Source organism: Aricia agestis, chromosome 5 (genome assembly GCF_905147365.1).
Source record: "Aricia agestis chromosome 5, ilAriAges1.1, whole genome shotgun sequence".
In the NCBI taxonomy this organism is placed as follows: domain Eukaryota; kingdom Metazoa; phylum Arthropoda; class Insecta; order Lepidoptera; family Lycaenidae; genus Aricia; species Aricia agestis.
In genome coordinates, this window is record NC_056410.1 from 13,572,391 (window position 1) to 13,588,903 (window position 16,513).

The 16,513-nt window shown below is 36.7% G+C and overlaps 1 protein-coding gene across 3 annotated transcripts in view; it reads right to left on the reverse strand.

The window, feature by feature from the left end:
• The window catches only part of LOC121727488 (mucin-5AC-like), a 63,311-nt gene extending 48,531 nt beyond the window's left edge, over positions 1–14,780 (reverse strand). For all 3 annotated transcript variants that reach the window (XM_042115367.1, XM_042115368.1, XM_042115369.1), the window contains exon 1: positions 13,110–14,780. In XM_042115367.1, coding sequence (XP_041971301.1) covers positions 13,110–14,032 — 923 coding nt within the window. In that variant the 5' untranslated portion in view covers positions 14,033–14,780. The remainder of the gene's footprint in view (positions 1–13,109) is intronic.
• Between the last annotated feature and the right edge of the window lie 1,733 nt (positions 14,781–16,513).

Here is a 16,513-nt window from a genome sequence, read left to right on the forward strand (position 1 = left end):
GACAAAATGGTTTTTGTCGCGTAATTTAAAGCGTAAAAACCATAAATAATAAATATAATTCATGTAAGCTGGGCAAATTAAAGGAAGCTTCTAAATTAAAGGAATAATCTATGTAAAAATTTTGGAAGCTTAAATCACTCTCCTTCCTCTGTTGGCAAAATTATTAGAATCCCTTTTTTTACAGAGGTCTTTTTGATTGATTATTCTATGTTATAAAAGTTGACCAATCGTGTTATGCTAAGGGTAATTCAAAGACAAAGACATGATGAATACTGACAATCGACTTAAATTTCTTAGCTTTATAGTCATTGTTGAGAAAAATCGATATCGCTACAGTCAAATTATCAAGGCGTCGCATTAACGAAGTTCCATTTAACCTCAAGACAATTAATAAAGCCTTAAATGCACACAAATCATTTACAAGATAGGGGAATAGAAGGCTTATAAAGATAATTGTTTATCATAATAAATTGTCTGTGTATAAACCGAGTGGCAGCGTAAATAGGCATTAAAGGAAGTTAAATAGGGGAGAAGCAAAGGTATCGCTTCCCCGCAACATATTGAATTGCACCCCAATCAAACGATAAATACACCATTCAGAGTAAACACTCGGTATTATTTGGTTACACCTATTAGAGAAATATATCACGTCCATTCGATGAGAATTAACATCACTATGTAGTGCTATTATGACGATTGACAGGCGTTAACATCCATCATTATTCATTACATTTAATATTGCTGATTCATTACTGTATATTTTGTACTTATTGAAAAAAGTCCTGGTAGGCAAGATTTGAGATGAATAGTGCGGATGTATAATAAAATTTTCTGACAAAACCATACTATGTATATGATATAAAATAGAATAAATTATATTATGTGCATTTTTCTTGCTCTTACCAATTTAAAATTTGGTTCTAAAGACACAAAACAGTAGAAAATAGAGCGGGCTGATGAATTTAGAATAACCGACAAGTAGTTCATAATAACTGTGAACTAAATACACGTTAACGTAATAAGCAGGCCAGTTATCGCTCAGGTGAATGGCCCTAGACCGAGCGAGCCGCGCTGCACTACTGCCAACTTACATACACTCGCTAATGTCTTCTGTACCCACACTCATTCACACATTATCACACATTCTACGACCGTAAAACACTGATAACTACTTGATTTAAGTCTTGTTTCAATTAGACGTAACCAATATCTAGAAACTAATTTCTAGAGTCTAGACCAGGGGTTCCCAAACTGTGCGCCGCGGCGGCGCCCTGGTGCCGCGCCGTGGAAAGGCAAGAGGGGCGCCGTGAGTCGATCCTCCATCATTATTCATTATCCATAATCACAAATATTATAAAATAAAATAATAATATTGTGAATTGTACAAAGCAGGCAGATGATTAAATATTTGTTTATTATTATTTACTTGCTTAACCTAACTATAATCATTAAAGGTGTTTTTTTTTATGAAATAAGGGGGCAAACGAGCAAACGGGTCACCTGATAGAAAGCAACTTCCGTCGCCCATGGACACTCGCAGCATCAAAAGAGCTGCAGGTGCATTGCCGGCCTTTTAAGAGGGAATAGTGTAATAGGGGAGGGTAGGGATGGGAAGGGAAGGGAATAGGGGAGGGTAGGAAGTGGAATAGGGTAGAGGATTGGGCCTCCGGTAAACTCACTCACTCGGCGAAACACAGCGCAAGCGCTGTTTCACACCGGTTTTCTGTGAGAACGTGGTATTTATAATATAAAATATTGTGGTATATATAAAAAGATTGGGAACCCCTGGACATTTGTTAATTTAATACAAATGGTAATTTGTAGTCAAAATCCATTTTCATATTTAATATAATATATCACTGTCGGTTCCTGTCCATCGAGTCAAAACATAATTAGTTAAAATATAATATTTGAAAAGTAACATAAAATACCTACACAAAGTTGCAAAACAACAAACTATAATATTATGAAAGAAATTCTATGACCTAAGGGGTCATAGAATTTCTTTCATTCTTCCTGAAATATTCTGAAGCAATTTTGCCACTCTCTTTAAATTATGTAGTTCAGAATCTGTGATTGCATAATAGCCTGATGCGATCTACAAGTTGGCCCATAATACTTCACTTAGAGAAAAATTTAAGGAAACTGGAATCTTAACTGTTGCTTCTCAATATGTCCTATCAAATGTATTATTTATGTTAAAAAGAATATATATCAATTCACGAAAAAATGTGATACCCATGGGAGAAATACTCGTAATAAACATAAGCTTGAAATTCCGGTGACTAGACTTACTAAAGTCAAAAATTCTTTTAAAGGTCAATGTATACGCCTTTATAATAAGATCCCAGAAATCGTTCAAAATCTATCAATTAATAGATTTAAAAAAGTTGTTAAAGAACGTTTGTGTACCAAAGCGTACTATAAAGTTACTGATTTCATGAATGATAGTACACCATGGGAATAAGGTCGCCCCCTGCAGAGCTGTTTCATTATAATATGTATAATAATTGTACACTCGTTGTATTTTATTTAGTCATAATGACACTGTTATTTTATAATATATTTTTTGTAATTTTCCATCTTTTTAGAAAAAGATGGCCCCGTGCGAGTTTCTTACGCCGGTTCTTCTCGCCGGGTTAGTTCCCGAACCGGTGGTAGGCATCTGTGTAGCCCCGACGTTCAGAGAATATTTGAAAAAATTTATTCTGAATAAAAAATTTTGAGTTTGAGTTTGAGTTTTGAGTTTGAGTTTTGAAATGTGGCAACTGGTGAACCATATGTCTTCCCGCGTCGTGAAATCTCACACGAGATACGTAACTGTGGGCTGTGGCAGTTGTCTCAACTGAATCGGAATGCTCAATCAAAGCACGAATAGAGCTAATATCCGCAACGCGATTACACCTATACTCCGCAGTCCGCACCGAGCAAATCGAATTGGCTCCGATCCCCACAGGCCCTCCACGCCGAGATATCGATAACGATCAATAATAATTATTGATTATTAATTAGCGTCTTAGCAAAACACCGAGATAGACTTGTAGATATGTGGAGACAAAAACCAATTAGATAGGCGCATATCGATGTGCAACGCGTCTTTAAATAGCTCGCTTCATTTCATAAAGCATCAATAAAGTGACTCAAAAATGCAGTCTAGTCAAGTTTTTCAATAACACCTGCCGAGGCTCAGTTTATCGACTATCGACTATCGAGATATCATCGAAGTTGCAATACGAGGGAGCAAGTTTCAATACTTTTTGTTAGAATCGCATAGCAGCCTTGACTCATTCCCTTTTGTAACGTGTGGGAACGAACGAGATCGCCACATTTCGTTGTGTCCGTCTGGGGGCCATGTGAGTGCGCCGCTCGGCGCATCCGGCAGATTCGTGTATTATCCCTCACTTTACACACTTTATTTCTCAAGCTCTGTAACTTACATGATTAATAGCCCTCTACACACCGCACTTAATTCTTATGTCTACTAAACTAAACTAACAATTCTGGGATCATTACGTATGGATCTCATGGACGATGGGGTCCTTTTTGTTGATTCTAAGGTTTGAACTTCGAGTCTGGTACTCATTTTGTCGAGTCAAAATCTGTACGGTCTGTGTTAAAATGATGCTGCGGTATTTAAAAATGTATTACATCATGATAAATTAATTGAGTGTATGTTGATTGCGAATTTGCGAGTCGCAAGATTAAAACGAGTATGGATGTTTTTATAGGTACTAACTGAAACCTGATTCATCTATTTTAAGTACTTCTCAACACTCAACATTACCAGAATTACATTGTGACTAATGTGTCAAGTAGACATTTAAATAGTAATTAAAGGCACATGTAAAACATTAAACGGCTGATACGAAGCTCATCTGCACGGCTTATGTTTTAATAGTTACGACTCCGGTTTCATAGCAATGCATTGCAATGAATTGAGGTAGGTAAAGTTATTTATTTTTGATTTGATAAATTGGCCTAGATTACTATTTTCTCTATGGTCATGACTCATGATAGATGGAGATAATCATAATGGCCAGTAAAAAACAACACATGATCTGATAAATAATACGAAAATTAGGTAAGGTTCATTTTAAAAATAAAAAAGCAACAAAAGGACCTAGGACCTGAAATAGGCTGGTTACACTACAAAAGGCATTAAAAATAAAATTAATCTCTAACTCCGTGGTACCAAAAAGGTGAAAAAAGGATCGAACTGGGAAGCCAATTTCCCCGGTTTTTTACATATTTTCCTCTATTTCTTCGCTCCTATTAGTCTTAGCGTGATAAAATATAGCCTATGACCTTCCTCGATAAATGAGCTATCTAACACTGAAAGATTTTTTCAAATCGGACCAATAGTTCCTGAGATTAGCGCGTTCAAACAAACAAACTAAAAAACTCTTCCGCTAAAGCTTCTATAATCTATACTTTTTAGGGTTCCGTAGCCAAATGGCAAAAAACGGAACCCTTATAGATTCGCCATGTCTGTCTGTCTGACTGTCTGTCTGTCCGTCCGTATGTCACAGCCACTTTCCTCCGAAACTATTAGAGCTATACCATTGAAAATTGGTAACTAGATGTGATCTGTAAACCGCATTAAGATTTTGATACAAAAGTGGAAAAATTATTAAAAATTTTAGGGGTCCCCATGGGTACAACTGAAACAAAAATTTTTTTTTTCATCTAACCTATACGTGTGGGGTATCTATGAATAGGTCTTCAAAAATCATATTGAGGTTTCTCATGTCATTTTTTTCTAACCTGAATAGTTTGCGAGAGAGACTCTTCCAAAGTGGTAAAATGTGTGTCCGCCCCCCTCTAACTTCTAAAGTAGGGGCATGATAAGTCTAAAAATAATATATGATGTACATTACTATAAAAACTACCAACGAAAATTGGTTTGAACGAGATCTAGCAAGTAGTTTTTTTTATACGTCATATATGGTAAACCTTAAATTAATTTTCATTTAAATCAACTGAAATATAAAAATAAATCAAAAACCTTTTAATTTAATTAAAATAAACCTTGTTACTGCTGCGGAACCCTTCATGGGCGAGTCCAACTCGCACTTGGCCGCTTTTTAATATCATAAATAATATTAAAAAGTATAGATTATAAATTTCAAGACAAATTGCATCTACAGCTAATCGTATTCCAGAGATCGTTTACACTGCGTGTTTACAGTCTCTCCACCCAGCGTGGGCGGTGTGCCTCATTTAATGGGGCAATAAAAAATGTTCGACTTCGCTTACGTAATCCTCCATATTATTTCCGCATCACAGCAGCTCTTGGGTCAACGAGCGTATGATCTTGTCTTTGAAGTATTTGTCTGTACTCGTTGGTGCTCTCCTAAAACGTTATTACATCGACGTAGCTCTAGGTAGAAAATGAGGAATGTTCAACGCATATCAATTTTCAACCACGAAAGCCTTATAATTCTTGTTGCATCCTTACAGTTTTTCAAAGAAGATGCAACAATATTCATAATTTCTTAATTATGAATTCTTCTCAAGTTCTTCTAATGTCTTTGCTAGAATATAATAAGCATGCTTCAGCAGCAGGTTCATGGGAATATTTATAGAGCAGGTACCTAGTACCTACACAATATTCAAATAAAGAAAAGCGGTAAACAAATACAACAATAAAGACATTGAAATTTGAAGCCGATAAGTAGGTACTAATGTGGTTTTGTTTTGGTCCATTCGACATTCATCTTTTGTTTTGTTGGGTATACCGTATACATAATAATATTTCACAATAGCCATTCATCATGGGACCGAGTTTTAAAACTCAAATTAGAAACATTGTTATTTTTTTATTGACTCTTTGAAATGTAAAGATCCTGTTTTGGATTTTCGGCAAATTATATAATATTGGATTTGAATCTATTTAAGAATAATTAGTAATTACCTTACATATTCAAGTCAATTTAAAATTTCAATAAATTACTTAATAATTTACGACCTCTCAAAAATGATGAATTCGAAGTGTAACCGTCCATAAAGAACAATAGCTTATATCTGCGCCTTCTGTTCCGCAATTCGGACGCAAGCGAGAAGAATGTGTCGGCGGGTGGTGGACGCAACAAAACTGCAGAGTGCAGACGATCCATTGTGAGGTCTGTAAAGAAAGTCGGAACGAATTGTAAATCGGATCAGAATGGCCGGCGACGCCCATCGAATACGTCGAAACAATCAGCTGCGAGCTGCGAGCCGGTGTTATGCAACCTCCGACAAAAGACGGTATAGTTCTGTTAAATAAAATCCCTTTTAGAGCGAACGGCACGTCGGCTTAGTTGTAAATCAATAAACGAATAACAGTCGGCCGTAAATATATGGGTTACTTTACAAATTTTTTCGTCGTCACAATGACCAGGGCGAGTTCACGGGGATCGTGATGTGCCGTATGTAAGTTCAGGTATTAACTCTGTTATCGCGTAGCTGTTAACCGTGTAGTAAATTATGGGGAAATTTTAAGCCACCCAAGGCGGTTGCTAACGGAACGGGCAACGCCATTGTTTAGTGAGATATTGTGCTGCCAATGACAGATAAGGGACACGAGGTAATGAGCACGAACATTCTACATATAGGTACCCAGAAGCAATTCTTGTTTAAAAGGTACGGAACCTACGCAAAGGGTAAAAAACAGCCCTATTGAGACTTCGTCCTCTGTCAGTCCTTATGTTACATATCTGTCAAAAGGCTTAAGTACCTTCAACCGTGATAATTTTAAGTAGGATATTAAGTTTTCTCTATTAAGTACCTTCAACCGTGATAATTTTAAGTAGGATATTAAGTTTTCTCGTACTGTATGTCACAAAAAATGCTGCGATTCGCAAAAAAGTATGTTACATGAATATTCTAAAGCAGAGCTATACTTACCTGCGGCCTGCTGGAACTTTTTCAGTGGCCCGCGTGAAGTTAAACCAATTTGAAATTCAAGCTTAGCCAAGTCAACCAAGTTTTGTTGATTACAGAACCCTATATAACGGAACCCTAACGAGCTGATCTTTTGTATATTGATAGATTAATAGTCATGTAATTTAAGAGTAACATTGTCCTACAAATAAAACAGTCCATATTTTAAGACCATCGATTCAAAGTATAAAATCCTTTCTATCTCTGTTAGCTACCACTTTCGAGATTTTTCGCAAATAAAAATGTTGTTCGAATTGTCAAAATGAAGCTACTCACAAAAAATTAGCTTGATAGTAATAAAAAAAAGTTCTAAGGCTCCCGTACTATCACCGGCAAAATGGTGCAAACTTAGTTGTGAAAGTCGTGGACAATTTTCCACTTTTAAAACGTTATTCTGAAAAATGTTGGTTGCGGGCTGCGGCCCGCGATACGACAATCAAAACGCATTTATAGCCCGTATTAAAAAAGGTTGAGTACCACTGTTCTAAATGATAGACCGAAATTTAAAACTATGGAAAATGCACCTAAAACCAGAACTTTTAAGTTAATTTTAGGTCGATATTGGATGGCAGCTACTAGTTATGTGCTGCAAAAAATTGCTAGCTCCGAGTCCGACAGTCTATTCTTAGTACAAAAAGTAACAGGAAAGTGTCGAGTAAAATTATATTAATATTTAACATTGAGCAAATAATTCTTCAAGGTTTATTTCATTTCATTCGTACCGAGTCGTAAACAGTATTAAACTCAACAATGTTAAGTAATTCGCTGTGAGTGGATAAACTGATCAATTGAAATTACTGTATTCCTCATACAAAGCGAGATATTATTCTATTATAGTATATAGGTAGCATAGAATTTGCGGTCCAATATTTTTCTTATTAACCAAGATAACCAACTATCACGGAGTATAAATATGGAATGGTTATTATTACCAAAATATTAAATTCTGAAATACCGATTTATTATTACTAGAGATCGCCCAATGGTCGAAATTCGACCTTACTTGCAACGACATTAGGACTATAACTACCTATATTTTGTAAAAAAATATTAACTTTATCATAGTATATTTTTTCAACTCTTGTCTCTGGGACTCATCTGATCTCATACTGGCCGTTTAAGCATTGTCTAATAGTATCTTAAATTCAATAAAAAAAACTATAATCCATTTTCGATTTGTCAACTTGTTGTCAACAGACTTCATCCATAAATAAAAGAGTATAATTCGTAAGTATAGGCTTGTCACTCAAGAATCTGTCATTTTCCTTAGAACATGACAGATTCTTGAGTAGTGTGTGTAACGTTTTATTTGTTAAAAATATATATGATAAAAACAATTTTAAAATAATATTAGCTCGATGCACTCCTTCACCATATAAACTATAACTGTGCGAAATTTCATGCACCTACGTTTCCCCATTTTTCGTAAAAAGGGTTACAAAGTTTTTCTCTCACGTATTAATATATAGTATATTATAGAATATATAGATTTGATCACACCAATTTTGACGGAATTTTTGATTTCATTTACAAATTATTAAAACCTCGAATGTTTAATACTTCTTGCGCGATGGCAGTGCCTAGATATTAAACAAGGATATGATATATAAAAATGAATGATATCCAAACAAATAATACTCAATATACTATATAGTGATTTGGTGTCGTCACTTGGCGATACATGCGTCCGCGCAGCTGCCCGACTGGTTTATCCACTTGCGCAGGATTGATTAAACGCAACCGCGAGATCACAGCTCCTTAAGCTCGCATCTTATCCTTTACTAATTATTATTATTTGATCAATCTATTTATCACTTCAATAAGAAGACTTGAAAGTTCAAGCTTGTAGGATTTGTAATAAGAACCTCAATATTCAGGTGCCTTTATACATAGCCATATTATATATATATATATATATATATATATATATATATATATATATATATATATATATATATATATATATATATATATATATATATATATATTGGCATAATATTATGTAATATTTTTGCATTTTAGTAAGATTACCTAGATACATCTATCGGATTTTCTACCAGCTCCAAAAATGTTATGTCATAATGGACAATCTAAATAAACATAGTGGCTGCGAGCCTGCGACCTGTGTCCCTGAGCAAACCCTACTGGGTTTGCTCAGGGACGCAGGTCGCAGGTCGCAGAAACACACCAGAATTCACCATAACACTTAAATGAGAGTTAAATCAACAGATGAAACTGGCCAGTGGCTCATCAAAAGGCAAAATCCTGGTTCTATACTCTACACTCTAGTCTACAGACTACATCAAGGGTGGCCAACACGCGGCCCGTGGGCCACATGCGGCCCGCCATCTGTTACCTTGTGGCCCGCGGAACCGAGCACATTCTTTTAAAGTAAAAAAAGTTAATACTAAAATTACCTTATCATACCTACTACAAAAAGCAAACAAACACTTCTTTTCTTTTACTTCTATACATATTATAAAACAAAGTCGCTTTTTTCCTTCATGTCCCTTTGTTCCCTTTAATCTTTAAAACTACGCAAAGGATTTTGATGCTACTTTTAGTGTTAGATAGCCCATTTATCGAGGAAGGCTATAGGCTATATTTTATCACGCTAAGACTAATAGGAGCGAAGAAATAAAGGAAAATTTGGAAAAAACGGGTAAAATTATTTGAAAGGGCTAACATGAACGCGCTATTCTCAGGAACTGCTGGTCCAATTTGAAAAATTATTGCAGTGTTAGATAGTCCATTTATTGAGGAAGGCTATATACAGTGTAAACTCTATATAACGACACTGAAAGGACTGTGCATTTTATGACGTTATATAGAGTTGTCGTTAAATGGAGAGAAGAAAAATCGAAACTTTTTCGTCAATATATTATAGTGATTTTCTTTTACTAACCATAATTTACAGTTTGAAAGTTTATGTTCAACTGAGAATATGATAATGGATAGATAATGCTGTGTATGGCAACTTTTTGGGTTTAAGTCACGTTGACAGTTGTAATCTTTGGTTCAGAACACGTTTAGATAAAAGTGTGCAAGTGAACAGAAAAAATCTGAAATTGGTTATAAAATAAAGAACGCAAATATATTTACATTGGTTTTATTACTAACACAGTATATATTACTGGCGACGAGAAAAAAGGCAACGACAAAATGGCTCCAATTGGGCAAATGGAACAATTTAATCCAGAAAAACAGGATTTCAATGATTACAGTGAAAGAATGGAACAATTCTTAATCGTGAATGCTGTCGAAGAGAAAATGAAAGTACCCATGCTCCTCACGTTAATCGGGCCGGAAACATATTATAACGTGCTGAAAAATTTAGTGTCGCCGAAAACACCTGCGAAGAAAAGTTACACTGAAATTATATCAGTTCTATCAAAGCACTACACTGTGAGGAAGTCAGCCATTGCGGGTCGATACGAGTTTTACAATTTTAAAAGAAGGCAAAATCAAAGTATAAATGATTTTATCGTCGAAATAAAAAAGAAGTCGGCTTTGTGTAATTTTGGATCCTTTTTGGATGAAGCCCTAAGGGACAGGCTTGTTTGTGGATTGTCGGATGAAAAAGTTATAAAAAAGTTATTAACGGAGGGCGATACTCTTTCGTTTGAGGAAGCGGTAAAAATAACCAGAGCATATGAGACCGCTGAAAGAGAATCAAAGAATATGCAGCCAAAGGTAGCAGAGCGCGAAATTCAGATAGTACAGAAAAAAGGACAAATGCCACAGTTACATGGCAGAGGCGTTCCCCATCTAGACAGGAAAAGGCTGAATGCAGTAGATGCGGGGGAAACCATGTTGCTGACAAATGTTATAAGAAGACTTGGACGTGTTACACTTGCAAAAGGCAGGGACATGTAGCAGCAAAGTGTTTTTTCGTCCGAGGGACAGAAATGTGGTGAAGAATTTGGAAATAGAACAACCTGAGGAGGAGGATGTAGTTCTGGGCAGTATTCAGCATATTATGGGTGAAGAAGAGGCTGCCTGGGTAACATTATCACTCAAAAATGGAAAATCTATCAAAGTACAAGTGGATACTGGTGCCTGCAAAACAGTCATACATAAAAGTGATTTTGAAAAGTATTTTGATAAAAATGTGCTCAGGAAATGTAGTTATAAGTTAAAATCTGTATCAGGAGAGCCATTAAGGGTTATGGGATCTATCAAGTTAGAGAGTGACGGGAAAGAATTGTATTTGACAGTTATAGATTGTGATAAGTATTTTCAACCTCTTATTGGTAGAAATTGGCTAAAGATTATTTTTCCAAGTTGGCAAAAGTATTTTGAAATTAAGAAAATTGTAGGGGATGAAAATGAAAAACATTTAATTAAGAAATTGATTGATGAGGTAAGAAATAATTTTAAAAAAGTGTTTGAGAAGGATCGGTCCTCCCATATATTAAATTTTAAAGCAAATCTAAAGCTAAAACCTGGGGCAGAGCCTATCTTTCATAAAGCTTATACTATTCCTTACTCAAAAAAAGAGGAGGTCGAAAAAGAAATTATAAAATTAGAAAAGGCAGGTATTATTGAAAGAGTTAAGCACAGTAGGTGGGCTAGTCCAATAGTATTAGTGCATAGGAATGATAAGAAATTAAGAGTGTGCGTAGATTATAAAGTAACTTTAAATCAAGTACTGGATACCGAACATTACCCTCTGCCTCTACCAGAGGACATTTTCACTGAGTTGACCGGGGGTAGTGTTTTTTGTGTTTTAGATTTAACAGGGGCGTACCAACAGTTACTTTTACTACTACAACTATAAATACTCATCTGGGTTTATTTAGACCAAATCATTTGCAATTTGGGGTATCCAGCGGGCCTGTGCAATGTGCCATGGACCAAATTTTACTAGGATTGAAAAATGTCAAATGTTTTATCGACGATGTAATTTAGGTAAGGTAATTAAAGAAAACAGTATTTTAGATTGCTACGAGCATAGAGAAAGAGGCATTAGCCATAATTTTTGCAATTAAAAAATTCCATAAATTTTTATATGGACGAAGCTTTATTTTAGTAACTGATCATCAACCTTTGAAGTTTATTTTTGATCCTTTAAAAAGAATACCAGTCACTGCTAATGCCAGACTTCAGAGGAGGGCTCTTTTGCTGTCTGGTTATACTTATGATATTGTCTACAGGAAGGGAACCTTGTTAGGAAATGCTGATGCATTATCAAGTTTACCTTTGCCAGAAGAAGCCGAAGTTGATGACACTTTAAATTTTTTAAGTTTTACTGAAAACCCACCATTGGATTTTAGAGATATAGCATTCCATACCCGAAATGATTCAGAACTTAGTAAAGTTTATGAGTATGTAACTACAGGGTGGCCAAAAAGTTACCATACACGACAGATAATAAGCCATGACTCCTTCTCCTAATAGTTATGGTCAAAAACAGCCTACACATGCAAGCAATCCCAATTTGTAAACAAAAGAACGAATTTCTTAGAAAGTTCGGAATGCATGATGCCGAAAGTCGAGTTTATTGCGGGCTAGGATAACAATGCGACAAAAAAACGTGCATAGCTGTGCATTTTTAACTAATTTTAGTAACTTAAAAGGTACTTTTTATTAATCAATCGTTGTGATTTTGTCGCTATTGAGAGTGGGAGTGATGTTATGTAGAGTGTGTATGGTAGAACAGCTAAACTAGATAATTCACAACCTCATCCATCAAACAAAGCTCTCTTGTGTACAAATTGCGGATGGCCTTGTTGATCGAGAATTGGACTCTATAGTCATCAAAAGAAGTGTCTGAAACAGAAGCTTGCAGTCTGCACCCATATGACCCCTACCTAAATCATCAGTAATTGATGAAGAGGCCAATGATGATGATATATTATGATTAGTCAAACTATGTCTATGGTGGTCCTAACTTCCCATCAGAGTAATGCATCAATGCAAAGTAAATAGGCAAACTTCTACCATTAAGGAATGACCATAATTTACTATGGTCTATGTAACAGTAGTTTTGTTTTTTACTGTGCCTCACAATGTAGCAAATCAAAGTCAATACCAAAAAGCAGTGTTGTGTTTGTACATGTATTATTATAATTCATACAATAAGATTTTTGTATTTATGAATATTATTATTTTATTTGAATTATTGCAGACAAGAAACTGAATTAAAATAGTTTAAAATTCAATTTTATGAAATTAGTGATTCTTACCTTATGTAAACAACAGAGGTGCCATTAACAATCCTCCGCCAGCCGAGCGGTACAGTAATAGTTTGTGGTTCACACTGCACTGCCCTAACTTCTGTCTCACTGGAGGGCGGCAGCACAGCCAGCACTACACCCTCAGCGGTCCTCACCAGCTGTGCACCTCCTCCCCCACTAGCTTCACTCACTAGAGACCTACTCACACCCACTTGCTGATTCAATATGTTTATACTTTGATTCACTATAGATTGATGCGATTCACTCTGTTCTAACAATTGGTAATTCACAAAACTCTTATTTATTGACTCCCTGTCATTGCAATCAATTCCCTCCCCGTCACTTTGCACTACACCGTTTTCAGTATACAGGCTGCTTCCATGATTTACTTGCACAGATGACATACTATCTGGATTCCCCTGACATCTACCTCGGTAAGAGGCCACATCCCTCGTATCTGGTATGGTGACATGGTATGCATCTCCGCTGTCCCAGTCTGATGTACTACCGCACTCCCTCTTCAGTATAGTGTCACTCGACACCTCGTCAATGTTATCTTCACTTTGGAGACGAGATTCCTTCAGGAATTGGGGGTAGACATCGGTGGCAGAAGCCAATATACTATTGGATGCGCCATATGCGTTCACTCTGCTATCAATATCATTAAAATGCTTATAATGAAAACCAGATGCACCGCGTTGGTCAGCCGCATCAGGTGGTGATCTATAGACGCTTGTCCTAGAGAGCGAGAGCTGCTGGGGTAGATTATCATGAAGGTAACGCGCATCAAGTGGTGGATGCGGGAGCGGCGGCGGGTCGGGCCCCGCGGCAGCCGCCTCTAGCTGGCGCGCCTCCGCCACGTACACCAGCACGCGCGGCGCGCCAGCCCCGCCCGCTCGCCCCGCGCCCACACTCGCCGGCTTGCCGGACATCTCGCAAACACATCACACGCCACATAAGCGACGTGCTCACTAGCTGAACGCCGCCGGGACGATCGAGGCCGATCCACCAGCTGGCCACGGGAATCTCCACCTTGCATCGCTCTCCCCCACCTGATCATCGCTGGATGCCCTCGCTATGTGCTGGAACAGATGCACCATTCTCGGCCCTTCGTTTTTTATGTATGGAAGTCATCAATCGCTAATGGTTTTATGACGACCAAAACAAATGGTAGGTCGGTAGTTTTATGGCGGTGCCTTTTTGTATCCCATTGTTAAAATGCTCCTGTTAATTGCACAGCAATTAAAGTGCAGGATATTTTTTATTTGGTATCCATATTGACACTTCTAATGTAAAAAGGTCACCGATTAAAATATGTTTTCTTCATCTTTGCTCTTGAATCGTTCCACTCACGTTCCACTCAACTTTTAGGAAATCTCACAAATACAACGTAATGCACCTAGTATATTTTTAATTGTTTTGTTCACTGCCTAAAACCTCGAGTATCTATTCCAGAGAGAGAAGCTTTCCAAATCCAAGTGAAATTCTCAGCACAACGATGAACGAACGAAATCACTAAACTGTTATTAAAACGACAAAATAATAGAGGTTCTTAAAATTGTTTCTTTATATGATATTTAATGGATCTTACGTTCAGTCGGATTATATTAAAGTTAGCCTACTCTTTTAGCGTATTCGACCAATAATAGAGTTCTTGTTGTGATACACTCGTAACTCTGATTGGTTAGATTTACTACACAGGGATGAATAAGACGCTGTAAATTATTGTACAGGAAGAACGAGATAGAAGAGTATGCGAAGAAAAGAGAAGCAATGATATCTAGTGATGTGCTACGCGAGCTATTGAAAACTAAACCGATACACATGAATCGATTTAAAATCTTAAAAAAATCGAGAAGTTACTATTTTCATAAAATGTTATCTTATATCTTTAAACGAGCAATGGGGAAGGCCGGTCGAAACTTTTCGTAGATGCCGCCACCTTAGCTTTTAATGGAAAAAATGTGTACCTTTTTACAAATATTTTTAAGTTACGTAACTTGTATATACTAAATTTCATGAAAATCGTTGGAGCCGATTCCGAGATTCCATATATATATATAAATGGAATCTCGGAATCGGCTCCAACGATTTTCATGAAATTTAGTATATAGGGGGTTTCGGGGGTGATAAATCGATCATTTTCAGAAAATGTATTTATATTCGTGTTTTATCGATAATTGATAAACTGAAAAATATGACTCTTCCTGACATCTATTGGCGAATAATAATACTATTTTGTTAGCAACTAAATGTTTTAACGACCAGCAGATGGCGTTATTAAGTAACACGAAGTCAATAAGTGTTTGCTATACCGAGCAAAGCTCGGTCATCCAGGTACTAGGCTATTTACTTGAGCCGTTTCAGCTCTGCGCCTATGCCAATTTCTGAATCTGTTTCAGGTACAAAAAATAAACTTAATTTTTTATATGTGGGAGAGCCATGCTTCGGCACAAATGGGCCGGCTTGACCGGAGAAATACCACGTTCTCACAGAAAACCGGCGTGAAACAGCGCTAGCGCTGTGTTTCGCCGAGTGAGTTTACTGGAGGCCCAATCACCTACCCTATCCCCTTCCCTACCCTCCCCTATTCCCTTCCCATCCCTACCCTCCCCTATTACCCTATTCCCTCTTAAAAGGCTGGCAACGCACCTGCAGCTCTTCTGATGCTGAGAGTGTTCAATGGGCGACGGAAGTTGCTTTCCATCAGGTGACCCGTTTGCTCGTTTGCCCCCTTATTTCATAAAAAAAAATTAATAATGTAAATTAAAGTAAAATTACACACTAATTAATTTTACTTTAATTTACATTAATTAACAAATTACCCAGGTTCTGGGCCAGAGGGGGGCAAATCAGATTTTTTATAAGCTAGGTGTTTATAAAGAATAAAAAATTAATAATCTTTTGTTGTAAAAATATTGTATTGCAAACAAATGGCAAAAATTTGTTTTCTTAATTTTCATAGATAAAGTACTGGATCATGTTGACGTCCCTACTAAGTATATTATCTAATATACTTAGTAGGGACGTCAACATGATCCAGGGGGGCTGCCCTCCAGATGTTGAGAATTCCATTACATTATTGATGACTTGACGTGGTGTGAAGCGTCCGCAGATGTTATTGTTATTACTTATTACAGTGAAACCTGGTTAATTGGGATCTTAAGGGACCAAGACTTTTATACCAACTATTAAGGGCTCCCAATAGTCCAGTCATGGGCGTACCGAGGGGGGGGGGGGGGGGGGCAGCCGCCCCCCCCTGGATCATGTTGACGTCCCTACTAAGTATATTATCTAGTACTTTTATCTATAAAAATAAAAAATTAAGAACGAATTTTTGCTATTTGTTTGCAATACAATATTTTTACAACAAAAAATTATTAATTTTCTGGCACCAGAACCTGGGCAATTTG